Source organism: Thamnophis sirtalis, unplaced genomic scaffold (assembly GCF_051295495.1).
Source record: "Thamnophis sirtalis isolate CommonGarterSnake01/CBP01778 unplaced genomic scaffold, rThaSir2_p1.2 scaffold_15, whole genome shotgun sequence".
NCBI classification, from domain to species: domain Eukaryota; kingdom Metazoa; phylum Chordata; class Lepidosauria; order Squamata; family Natricidae; genus Thamnophis; species Thamnophis sirtalis.
This window is the reverse complement of record NW_028261395.1, coordinates 47,194,455-47,206,350: the sequence shown is the minus strand read 5'-3', so window position 1 is coordinate 47,206,350 and position 11,896 is coordinate 47,194,455. Positions and strand designations below refer to the sequence as shown.

The window sequence follows — 11,896 nt, the reverse complement described above, 5'->3', positions numbered from 1 at the left end:
CACAGTGTGTGTGTGTGTGTATTCTATGTGTGAGGGGTGAGTGGGGGGGCAGTCCCCCCCCTTTGCACACCCAGATTTTGCAGAGCATCTAAGAAGAGGCCCAAGGGGAAGGGGGGGCTTCCTTTTTCCACAACCCTGTTGGGAGGTCTACATTCCTGGGCTGGACTTTGTCACCCCCAGACCCAAAAGAGGTCCTTGAATTAATAAAGAAACTCAGCTTCTTCCCCCCCCCCAAACACAGCCAATAGCAACCTCAGGAGCCCCTCTTTGGATTGCTGCCCCCCCTCCCCGAATCCTGTTTTGTGACCCCTCCCCTTTTAATCCCCCGCTCCATCCTAAATTAAGAGGGAAATTTAGGAAGGACACGGGCCTCTTTTTGAGGAGGGGGCTGCAAGAAGAAAAGTAACAAGGAGGGCACTGAACTCCAGTATATGAATTCAAGGGAAAAGCCCCCCCCCTCAATCAGGGTTGCTTTGTTACTTTCTTTTAGTGTTTATTATTATTTTTTAAATCCATTTCTGTTTATTTGAAAGTTTGCGACTATTGTAGGCAGTCCTCGAGTTACGACTGTTAGTTTAGTGGCTACTTGAAGAGTCACGATGGCACTGAAGAAAGGGACTTAGGGCCATTTCTCACACTTACGACCGTTGCAGCATTCCCCGTGGTCCCATGATCAAAACTGGCACGGACTTGTGACGGTCGCAGAGTCCTGGAGTCCCTTGATGGCCTTTTGCGACCTTCCGACAAGGAAACACGATGGGGAAGCCGGATCTACTTAATGACCCCGTGGCTCACTTAACAACAGCAGTGATTCACTTAACAACTTAACCCTGAACAACTGTGACGGGAAAAGTCGTAAAGTGGGGCGAAACGTTAACAGCTTAACTGTCTTGCTTAGCAACCGAAATTTTGGGTTCCGTTGTGGCTGTAAGTCACATTTTCTGTTCTTTGGGGGGGCTCGGGGTGGTGTCATTTGGGGATGATGGGAGCTGTAGTTCGGGGGGGGGAGTAAACTGTTGGAAAAAAGGGCTGCCTGTTCTCAGCCTGGCAACTCGCATGATTCGAACCCGTTTCCTCCCCCAGCGCCCCCCCCCAATCATCTGGAGGGCAAACTGTGGCTGAAGACTTCCCAGCTCTGGCTTCCTCTCTGCATCCCAGGTGGGCAGAGACCCCCAAAACTCCCCCACCCCAGCCGAATCTGGAAGGGGAGGAGCACAAAATCCCCACAGGGGCTGATCAGAGGGCCCCCTTCCTCTGCCAAGCCAAACAGGAGGGGAAGTTGGCAGTGGGCCAGGAGCAACAAGGGAGGGGCCCTCTCTCCCTTGCAGCCCACCCCCCCCTCGCATGGCAGGCTGGCTGGAGCCCCCCCCCCACACCCAGGGAGGGGGGGATGCCTTCGCTGCTGGGCTGTGTTTTCAGAGTTTTCTCTGCACAGCTGGAAGGGGAGGGGGATAAGAGGCCAAATGACACCCCTCCCCTCCGACTTCCTCCAACGCGGAGAAGGGGGGCTGAAAGTGGGCCTGGGTCTCAGAGGCTCTGTCTCAGGCCACCCACCCACCCCACACACACACAGCCGACTGCAGGGATCTCCAAACGGGATAACTTTAAGACTTGTGGACTTCCACTCCCAGTCACGTTTGGAGACCCCTGCCCAACTCTGGAAATCTCCTGGGAAGCGGCTTGTCCCCCCTCCCCATTCCGCTCTTTCTCTGTGACGCATTCACACAACATCCCCATAAAACTGGGAAATCCCAGGGAGTTTGCTCCAGATTCTTCTTCCTAAGTTTTATTCCTAAGGTTTATTCAGTTGCTTTGCATTCCTCGTTTTATTTATTTTTTTAAAGCTGTCTTTGCCCATCCCATAATTGTCGGCGGCCTTTTCCCTTTGCAGCTTCACCGCCGGCCCCGAAATTAAAAAATAAATTATCCAATTGAAATTGCAGCTTCCCCAAGAGGGCTGGGAACAGCCCCTCCCTGCAGGAGGAACTGGAGGCCAGGATTACAAAGGCTCTCCCGATTGCTGCCCTCCTGTGGCCGTTCTGGGCTATTGCACACTCTTGAAAGCAGCCCTCTGGTGGTGCCTTGGGGCAATTACACCCAGCAAAGGACAGTTTTTAACTAGTTCAACTTGAAAAGGACAGCAAAACATTATTATTTTTTTTTGGTGGCGAGCTTATGATGATGATCTGCTCTTTTGCTCTACAAATATCTGAGATGCGCGACAAATTTAAAAAGGGATATTTGCTTTATTTATTATATTTATGATATATTTAAAAATGAAAAGGACATTCTAGTTCAAGACCCATAAAACTATTTTGGGATAGTATAATTCTTCTATTCATCCCCTATTTTTCGTGACACCCTTTCCTGAACCTATAGGTCGTACTGCCCCCTGGTGGATCACCGAATTGCCGCAGGCACAATGGGGGAGAAGGAATATGACGACAGTGTCCTATATTTTCAATGCTTTGTCCTAGTTCCGTGTTTAGCCTGCAACACCCACGTCCTCCGCCAGGGGGCAGCATGTCCCACGGCCTAAACACATTGCAACGTTTTTCATCTTCTTTATATTACGGGCAATACTTATTTATTCATTTATTTAATTGATTTGCCATTCAGTGGGTGACTTACAACTCAAAAATGGCCAAAAAAACCCACCCCCCTACCCCAATTCAACATACACAGGAGCAAGATACAACATACTGAGACTGTAGGTTGTAGCGCCCTCCCTTGGCTGCTGTGGGTCCTGCAGGCTCCCAAGGGGGAAATCTGGGCAATGCAATTCCTCCCCCCAAAGCCGGGCTCAAGGTGTGTGTGTGTGTGTTCTGAGGAGCTCAATGGCCACATGGTGAAAATTGAGTTTTAAGAGCCTTCTCTTGAGCCCAATGGGATTCCGTAGAACTCGTTCCCCTCTGAAAACGAAAGTGAAACTAAGCCATGTACTTTCTTCCCAGGCCGTGGGAAGCGTCTCACCCTTGTGACTGACTCTCCAGCGTCTCCGGTCCAATGTAGAAGGGATTGTGGAGAGAGGTCATAGGGGGGCCCGAGTGGCTGGGAATGCAGGCCGAGCACTCAACTGGTCAAGCTCTTTGGCTTTTACATAAACCCCAAATCTTGGGGTGCACTACAAAGAAGCCCATTGAGCCTCAGGGTTTGGGGGGACGACACACTGGTTGAAGGCCACCGTCCTCTGACTCATTTTTTCCTTACTGTGACCCCCCCAAATTCACTGTTCACTCTAGCACAATGTTTCTCAACCTTGGCAACTTGAAGATGTCTGGACTTCAACTCCCAGAATTCCCCAGCCAGCGAATGCTGGCTGGGGAATTCTGGGAGTTGAAGTCCAGACATCTTCAAGTTGCCAAGGTTGAGAAACACTGTCCTAACCACTGCTGGGGAATTCTGGGAGTTGAAGTCCAGACATCTTCAAGTTGCCAAGGTTGAGAAACACTGTCCTAACCACTGCTGGGGAATTCTGGGAGTTGAAGTCCAAACATCTGCAAGTTGCCAAGGTTGAGAAACACTGCATCTAGCAACAGGGGAGGAAGCCCACTCTGCAGGGCTGGCGCTGCCTGCTGTACTCCAGCCCCCTAGGGCTGCCATCTGAGGTTCGGGCCCCGCTTCTCTGCCCCATTTCCTTCACTGCCAAAAAAACACACGGCAAAACAGAGATTTTTCAACGTTTTTATTCCTTCTCTGAGGAACTATCGATGCCCCAAAGCTGGAGATCCAGGCAGCCTTAATTTCCAGTAAGATTCGCCAGCTGGAAATGCGTTTTTAGAGGGAAATTTGGATTTGGAAACCCGTTTTGCGCTGCCCTGAATAGCAGGATTGCTCCCCTACAACCTGGAACGCGGGCGTGACCCTGGGCCAGCTTTGGCGGAAGAGAAACGGGGGATGGAGCCCTGCCTGTCGGGCGTGTCCGTCCGTCCTTCCTGCTCTCTTTGAGTTTGGTAGTTTTCTCGCAGGCGTTTCACGACCCTACTAGGTAACGTCATTGCTAGAAAGCGGAACCTTCCTCCCTTCCAGCATGGATGTCGTTCCCTTGCTGGGTCAGGAAACGTGTGCAAGAAAACCACCAAGCTAAGAGAGCACCAAGGACCCCACAGCCTTCCTCCTCCTCCTCTCCCTCCCTCCACAAACCACCTCTCCCTCTTGGTGCTGATGACGATATCTAGTTGGGTAATGAAATCTCTGCAAGAAGAATGCGCCAAGCTCAAACGAAACCCACATTTGGGAGGGGGCAAAGGTTGGTGGCCATTTGGGACACCCCCACCCCAAATGTCCCAGGGCCAAGCCGGGGAAGTCAGGGGGACCCCTCTTCTCTTGGAGAATCCGCATTGCAGAGAAGAGCCTGGTAGGGAAAGGCTACCCTGCAGTGATTTTCTACTGGGGCTCCTTCCCCATAGGACATGCCTTGAGACCCCCCCCCAACCCGCCTCTTTCCCGTGGAAGGAACTCGGTCACACAGCACAGCAAACCTCTTCCCACCGGGAGGGATCGGTTGGGGGGACGTAACTTTGGACGCTCGTTGGCAAGGGATCAAAACTGACACCACCACCCCTCTCACCCGAGAAGGGGGATTAAAGCAAGCCGAGCGTCCGAGCCTCTCTCGAGATCCCAAATTCACGCGGCTTAAAATAGCTCCAGGCTTCCTGGCTGCTGCGGCTGGCGGACGAGCCGAGTGCCGGGACTCCCCGAAAACTTTTATCCAGCGTCCCCCGAAGGGAGTCCCGGGGGAAGCGGCGCTTAATGAAGGACGGTGAGGAGGGAGGTTTGGAGATCCGCCTTGGACGGGTAGACGACTCTGAGGTTCCCTTCGGCGTCCACCACCCGCACTTGTTCCAAGACCAGAGGGGGGGTTGGGACGCTGCCTTCGGGCCGGGAGATTTCGTGATCCGAACCCGCTTCCCCATCTTTGTTGACTGCCGTCAGCCTGTTCATCTCGGCCATTTTCTGTAATTCATAAAAATAATATAAATAATAATAATTATTATTATTTAAAAGAAAGTCAAGAACATCTATTAATCGAAGTAAAGAACAAAAATCTACTGAAGGCCCAACAGACGAGACAAGAATACAGAAAAGATGTGATAAAATCAAGAATGGGGAGTTGGCAGAACAAAGCACTGCATGGCCAATTTCTGGAAGGAGGACGTACCATAACGAGAGTGTCCATTACATCTTTGCACAGCTGGAGACTGCTGGCGCTGGTCACTTCCAGGAGCAAATCGGTGGTCGTTTTCCCAAGCTTAAAAAGACCGAAAGGAAACATCAACATTTAATCCCTGCATTTACAAGGAAGAACTCCTCAATTTACAACCATTCATTTTAATGACCGTTCAAAGTTGCAACAGCCCTGAAGAAAGTTAATCAAACCAGTCCTTGCAGTGACGTCCCTGTGTCCAGGCGCTTGGTCCCTTGACGTTTCATGACCCAACTATGTAACGCCATCAGTGCTAGATGGGAGGAGGGATTGGAGGGAAGCAGGAGGAAGAGGAGGTGGAGAAGGAGAGGAGGAGGACTGCGGGATCCACGGTGCTCTCTCAGCTGGTTTTCTTGCAAACGTCTCATCACCCAACTAGGTAACATCATCAGCGCATTCTATTCCCCACTGTGGTTTTATCTGTCTCCTCTTTGATTGTAATATATTTATACAAGGCTGGCTCGACTGTGTGATTGGCAGATTGAAGAACTGGTCTTAATAAGTGCAGGATCCCAGCCCCCTCCTCACCCAGTGCTCAGAGCCAAGCCCCCCTCACCTTCGTTTTCTCGCTGTTTGTAATAGGAGGGAAAGAAATCACGGCGCCTTCGGCATCAACCAGGCAGGGGTAATTCTCCTTCCCATCCAGCAACTGAAGGTACCTGTGACCAAATTGAAAGGAGGAAGAAGCTCCATGTCATTAGGATGCCATGACAGTCAAATAAGCCCCAGGCAACTGCCCTAGATTGATGCACCATTTAAAAAAATAAATCAATTAAAACCTCCCCACCACGTCTCTAAAAATAGCAGCCGAGAGGCAGATCAAACTGCATGTTGAAGAATTTAATTAAATTCGAGCCACAAAAGGCTTCACGACAGGATCATCAGTGCTGGGCTTTTAAATCCAAATTTGGGTTTTTTTTTTCAATTCCTGTCTGGGTTTTTACTTTCTTATTTTAAAACATACAGAAAACTTAATTTTTTCTATACGTGAGATTACAGAACGTGTATTAAATGGTTAAAAATTATTTAGTTGAAAGCTAAGATAGAATATTTTGCTGTCTTGGGACTTTTGTGCAAAACTTAAGATTTGAGCATAAAATCTTGAATTTTTTTTTTTTTAGTCAACCCACTGAGAACTCTTGAGATAAATAGATAAAAATAATTTAGTGTAAAAATGATTTATTGGGGTGTTTTGTGTAGAATCCGGGTTTATTTGAACATGAAATTTTGGATTTTTAAAAAAACCTTGCTGGCAACTCTAATATACGTGGGTAAATTAATATTTTAAAACAGATTTCTTTTTGTTTGTGTGGTGTGTGTGTGTGTGTGTGTGTGTGTGTGTGTGTTTGTGTGTGTGTGTGTGTGTGTGTGTGTGTGTGTAAAATCTGAGTGTTTATTTGTGTGCACAATCTCGGGAGTTTTTCTTAAGAAACCCTGCTGCCAATTCTAGGATAAAGAGGTAAAATAATGTAGTTTAAAACTAAACTTTTAACGTAAAATTTGAGAGCACCAAATCTTTGCTTCTTTTAGGAAACCTTGGCAACAAACCCTGTTTAGTCTACAGACGTGGTAACTCTTGAACTCGTGCTTCCCCTTACTTTTCCTCCTCTGCCCTTCAACTTGTGACGTACTTGTACAGTCCAGAGATGTTCTGCCTCTTCTTCTGTTTCCGCTGCTCCTCAGCTTCGGCCTGCAACTGGCGGAGGAGGTCGTTGGCCTTGATCTCCTTCCGGCCCAGGGGGACGATCTGAAAAACGGGGAACGGTTTCAAGATGGGCAACTTCGGAGGGAGAAAAACTGAGGCAGGAAACAGGCAGGCAACTTATAACCTTGATGCTCTCTGAGCTGGGTTGTTTTGCTGTAAGATGTTTCATGACCCAACTAGGGAACGTCATCAGGGCTAGAACAGATTTTGATTTGATTTTTGATTTTAACTTTATTTGTATGCCGCCCTTTTCCCTGGGGGGACTCAGGGCGGCTCAGAATTCAGGAGGGGGGGGGGGAGTACAAAACAAGTTATACACATGAAGACAATACATCGTTAAAAAGCACAACAGTCATACTATTCATACAGAGCCAAGGTGGCGCAGTGGTTAGAGCAGCACTGCAGGCTACTGCTAGATCAGCAGGTCAGCGGTTCAAATCTCACCGGCTCAGGGTTGACTCAGCCTTCCATCCTTCCGAGGTGGGTAAAATGAGGACCCAGATTGTTGGGGGCAATATGCTGACTCTCTGTAAACCGCTTAGAGAGGCCTGATAGGCCTATGAAGCGGTATATAAGTCTACTGCTATTGCTATTGCTATTGCTATATTCGGGTGGGGTTGAAATCTTTAGCCCCAGGCCTGTCGGGACAGCCAGGTTTTAAGGGCTACATGGAAGGTCTGGAGGGTGGTGAGGGTCCGAATCTCCACGGGGAGCTTGTTCCAAAGGGTCGGAGCAGCCACCGAGAAGGCTCTCCTCCGGATAGTTGCCAGTCGACATTGACCGGCTGATGGAATTCGGAGGGGGGAGTTTGCTCCTAGTGCTGACAACGTTCCCTAGTTGGGTCATGAAACGTCTACAAGGAACCAAACATGCTCAGAGAGCACCAAGGGACCCACCCCTCCTCTCCACAAACCCCTCTGCTGTAGGATAGCCCACCTTCAACTCCTCTGGGGCCCGAGCCTCGTAGACCAGTGGTCCTTTCACCAGCTGTAGGTCATGAGTTGCAATGGTGGCCGCTGTCCGTTTCTCACAAATGTCCTCGTGGAGCTTCGTCTATTTATGGGATTAAAAGAAAAACAGATTCAGATTTATTTTGAACTCTTCCTTTACGGCGTTTCAAGCCGAGATCCTGCTGCCTGATCAGGAACAGGCGGACTTGAGAACAGAACAGTTTTCCACCTGGGAGGGACAGGAGAGTCCATAGCGTCAAGACCTGGCTGTTCCGGGCAGGCCTGGGGCTGTTGCCCCACTTAGATGGAATGGATGGTGTGGAATTTTAGTATTTGTGTTTTTTATTTTAAAATTTAAATGTTTCTTTTGTTTTGCTGTGAGCCGCCCAGAGTCCCAAGGGAGCGGGCGGCATACAAATTTTATTAAACTCAAACTCAAATTAACAGCTTGGCGTCCACTTGGGAACCTCACCTGAATGGAGAGGAACCTCTTCAGAGCATTGCCAGAGCTGAAATCCATGCCTTTCACCACGCAACACACGATGTAAGGACGGACGTCTTTCGCGCTGGGGCTGGCCTTCACCACCAGCGGCGCTGGGCTCTCCGAGATGTGAAGTATTTTCACCAGGAGCTTCTGGGCGTCTTCCAGTTCGTCGTCGCTGCCTCCTTTCTTCTTGTTCTTCTCCCGCTTCTTCTTCCGGCTTTCTTCTCTGTCGGTGCCCCCCTCCTGCTTGCCTCTCCCCCGACGCAGATACTCCAAGATCGACTTGGTCTGGCAGCCGTTGACCATCTTCTCCAGGCGTTTGTCCTTCAGGGCGTTGCCTTTCAGGTTGACGTCCTTCAGCTTCGGGCAATCGGCCAGCTCCGCTGGGATTTCGGAGAGCTTGTTATTGGAGAGGTCCAAAGTCTGGAGAAAGGAAACAGAACCGGTTGTTTTCCACCAAGAAAAGAGAGCAAATCCCTAGGAACATCTCTTGTCCTCTCAGACATGGCAGCCTTGGCTGAAAAACCACGACAGGTGGCAGGGCAAAAGCTCACAGAGTGAAGCTGAGGGTTCACCGACAAAAGCGCGCCCGACTAAACCGCGAGTTCTGAACCGCGGGTTCTGAACTGCGAGGATGAATGAGCGCTGAATCGCGCCAACAACAGCGGGCCGACAGAAGGGCGCTGTAAACCTAACCCTAACGCTAACCCCCAGCCTAACCCTTAACTTAAATCGCCCTTCTGTCGACCCGCTGTTGTCGACGTCGCGGGTTTAGCGACACGCTTTTGTCGGGTCACGAAGTTAAGAGGTGCTAGGCATTTTTTGGAGGTTATTTACCACAAACCTTCACCCCTTCCACATTCTTGGTCAAGGCCACCATCATGGTGTGTGTGTGTGTGTGTGTGTTCTATTCCAAAATTGGAATGCTTTACGACATCACTTATGTATCTTTGGTTCCTGAAGTCAGTAGGAATCAGATATCATTTCTCATCATTACAGAAATGCTGGGGGGGGGGGGATGTGAAGTTGATTTTCCTGAAAACATGTTTTATTTCATGCCGATGTGTGTCTATGTGGATTTACAGCCCCCATTTCACCCACTGCATATAATGTATAATACAGAGCTGAAAGGGACCTTGGAGGTCTTCTAGTCCAACCCCCTGCATGAGAAGGAAAGCCTATATCATTCCGGAGAAAGGGCTGCCAAATCTCTTCTTGAAGACCTCCAGTGATGGAGCTACCCACAACTTCTGGAGGGGAAGCCCTTCCATTGAGTAATTGAGAAGGGATAGGAGTCGGAAGGGACCTTGGAGGTCTTCTAGTCCAACCCCTCCCAATGTAGGCGTGCTTTACTGAAATATAATCTATATTGGCCCGTCATTCATTTGCGGTGACCGGCTTTGGCTCACCTTCAGCCCGGCCAGGCGGGCCACTTCTGCGCCCAGCACCTCCAGCTCGTTCCCGGACGCCTCCAGCAGGCCCAGCAGCGGCAGAGGCGAGGGCGGCGGAGGGCCGGGGCGGCGAGCCCCCTGGGCGGGCGGAGGAGGCGGCGGGGGTAGCATCGTCCCCGGGAGGGCGCGCAGACGGTTCCCGCCCAGCAGCAGCTCCAGCAGCGCGGGGGCCGAGCGGGCCAGCCCGGGGCCCAGGCCGCGCAGGCGGTTGCGGCGCAGGTTCAGCACCCGCAGCTCGGGCAGGGTCGCCGCCGTCCCCGCCGCCGCCTCCTCCTCGGGGCCCTCCAGGCCGCCCAGCTGCGGCGGCAGCTCCTCCAGGCCGTTGCCCGACAGGTCGAGCGAGCGCAGCGTGGCAGGGAGCAGCCGCCCGGCCAGGGACAGCCCCGCCGGGCCCAGCGCGCAGCCGGGCAGCGCCAGCGCCTGCAGGCCCGAGAGGAGGCCCAGCGCCGCGCCGGGCTCGCGTAGCTCCGGGCAGCCGCAGACCTCCAGGGAGCGAAGCGCCTCGCCCAGCTCGCCCAGCGCGGCCGGGAGGCGACCTCCGGCCGCTCGGACCCTCCGCTCCAGCGCCTCGCCGGCTTCCAGCCGCAGCTCCCGCCTCCCGCCCGCCGCCAGCTCGGGCCAGTCCTCCTCGGCTCCCTCAGGCGCCGCCATCTTCGCTCGCTCGCCCGGCCGCTTCCGGCGCGCGCGGATGACGCCCCTGCGACGCGCGCGGATGACGCGGCCCGTCTCTTCCGCTCTACGTCACGCCGTTTCCCGCGGCCTCCCCCTCCTCCTCCCGCGGCTCTTCTTGCGCAGGCGCCGAGACATTTTAAGACCGGCTTTTTTCTCAAGATGGGTTCTTTTTTTAAGATGGGCGGACTTCCCGCCTGGGGAATGCTGGGAGATGAAGTCCACCCGTCTTTAAAGGGGCCCAGATTGAAAAAAAATTCTACACCTTTTAAGATATATATATATTTGGTTTCTCGGATCTTCCAGTGGTGCCGCTGCTGCTTCTCCTCCCCAATGGCTGATCCAAGGAACGGTCTCCAAACTGGGCAGCTTTTCAGACTTGGGGACTTCAACACCCATGGGGTGAACGTGAGGAATTCTGGGGGTTGAAGTCCCCAAGTCTGAAAAGCTGCCCAGTTTGGAGTCCTCTGGATTAGCATCATCAAGGAAACGCCAAGTCCCCCGAAGACCTTGTGGGAAGTTATCACCCAGCCCTCTCCCAGAAAAATGAAATATCCTAGGAAATATTGAAAAGGCAGAATATTTCTCCGGATGTGAAAAGAAAGAAACATGTTTTAAAAGACAGAATAGCTGCCTGTAGCTTCCTGCCCACGCCCAGTTAATGGGCCATTGAGATGGCCAGGCTAGCCCACTTTACATAATAAAGACTTCACCAGCAGCTACAGAAAGGCATGATAATAACTGACCACAAGGCATCTGAGAACTCATCACAGCCTAGAGAGTAGCCCCCTGCATGGCACCATGGGAGTCTGACAACCAATCAGAATGCATTTCTTACACAGGAACAGGAAACAGAGAGGTGGGACTGAACAGGGTATAAAAAGCCTAGCAAGCCCCTCCCTCAGCCCTTCTCTTCTTCTCCACCAACATTGAAGCATGTGATCACCTTTTCTGTTCAGGGCTCAAGCCACGTGGTCCCATCCACCAATAAACCATCTTTCCAAGCAGCCTCCATGTCTCCAGTGTCTTTTTCCCCACTTGGAGCCGAACCCAAAAGGACGTTTCTTTCAACAACCTTCTGCAGGGCAAGCGTCCCTTAGTTGTGCTTCTAATGGCGCCTGCATCGCAGTCCTTCCATCGTGGTCTCTTTCTGGTTAACCTAGCCAGCCGTCATTCCAAGCAAGTGTAGAAAGTTAAAAACTCACCCTTCTCCTAGAAGAATGAAACACCCCGGGGAAATATTGAAAAGGCAGAATGTTGTTATTTCCCTGGATCAGAAATGGAGAAACGTGTTTTTAGGCAGGAAGCAGACTCACTCTTGATAGCCCCCCCCCACTTTTTGTCAATGGGCCATTAAAAGGCCTGAGCCAGCCTATTCTACGTAACAAAGGTCTCCCCCTTCAGCTCCAGGGTGATGGGAGTAAGGCATGG

At 51.4% G+C, this 11,896-nt stretch overlaps 1 protein-coding gene across 1 annotated transcript; it reads right to left on the bottom strand.

Annotated features, from left to right (window-relative positions):
• Window positions 1-3,668: 3,668 nt before the first annotated feature.
• On the bottom strand, window positions 3,669-10,480 carry LRRC47 (leucine rich repeat containing 47). Its single transcript, XM_087701895.1, has 7 exons — window positions 9,755-10,480; window positions 8,334-8,768; window positions 7,848-7,964; window positions 6,838-6,953; window positions 5,763-5,865; window positions 5,162-5,251; window positions 3,669-4,956 (listed from the first exon to the last, which is right to left on the bottom strand). Exons 1-7 carry the CDS (start codon window positions 10,445-10,447, stop codon window positions 4,750-4,752), a joined length of 1,761 nt encoding a protein of 586 aa, XP_087558021.1. The 5' UTR covers window positions 10,448-10,480; the 3' UTR covers window positions 3,669-4,749.
• Between the last annotated feature and the right edge of the window lie 1,416 nt (window positions 10,481-11,896).

Excerpts from the sequence above, each read along its gene's own strand:
- LRRC47 (XM_087701895.1), bottom strand. The coding sequence starts at position 10,447 with ATGGCGGCGCCTGAGGGAGCCGAGGAGGACTGGCCCGAGCTGGCGGCG. Across the intron at positions 8,769-9,754 it reads CCCGCCTGGCCGGGCTGAAG|ACTTTGGACCTCTCCAATAA; the intron begins GTGAGCCAAAGC and ends TCCTTTCTCCAG. Across the intron at positions 7,965-8,333 it reads AGAGGTTCCTCTCCATTCAG|ACGAAGCTCCACGAGGACAT; the intron begins GTGAGGTTCCCA and ends TCCCATAAATAG.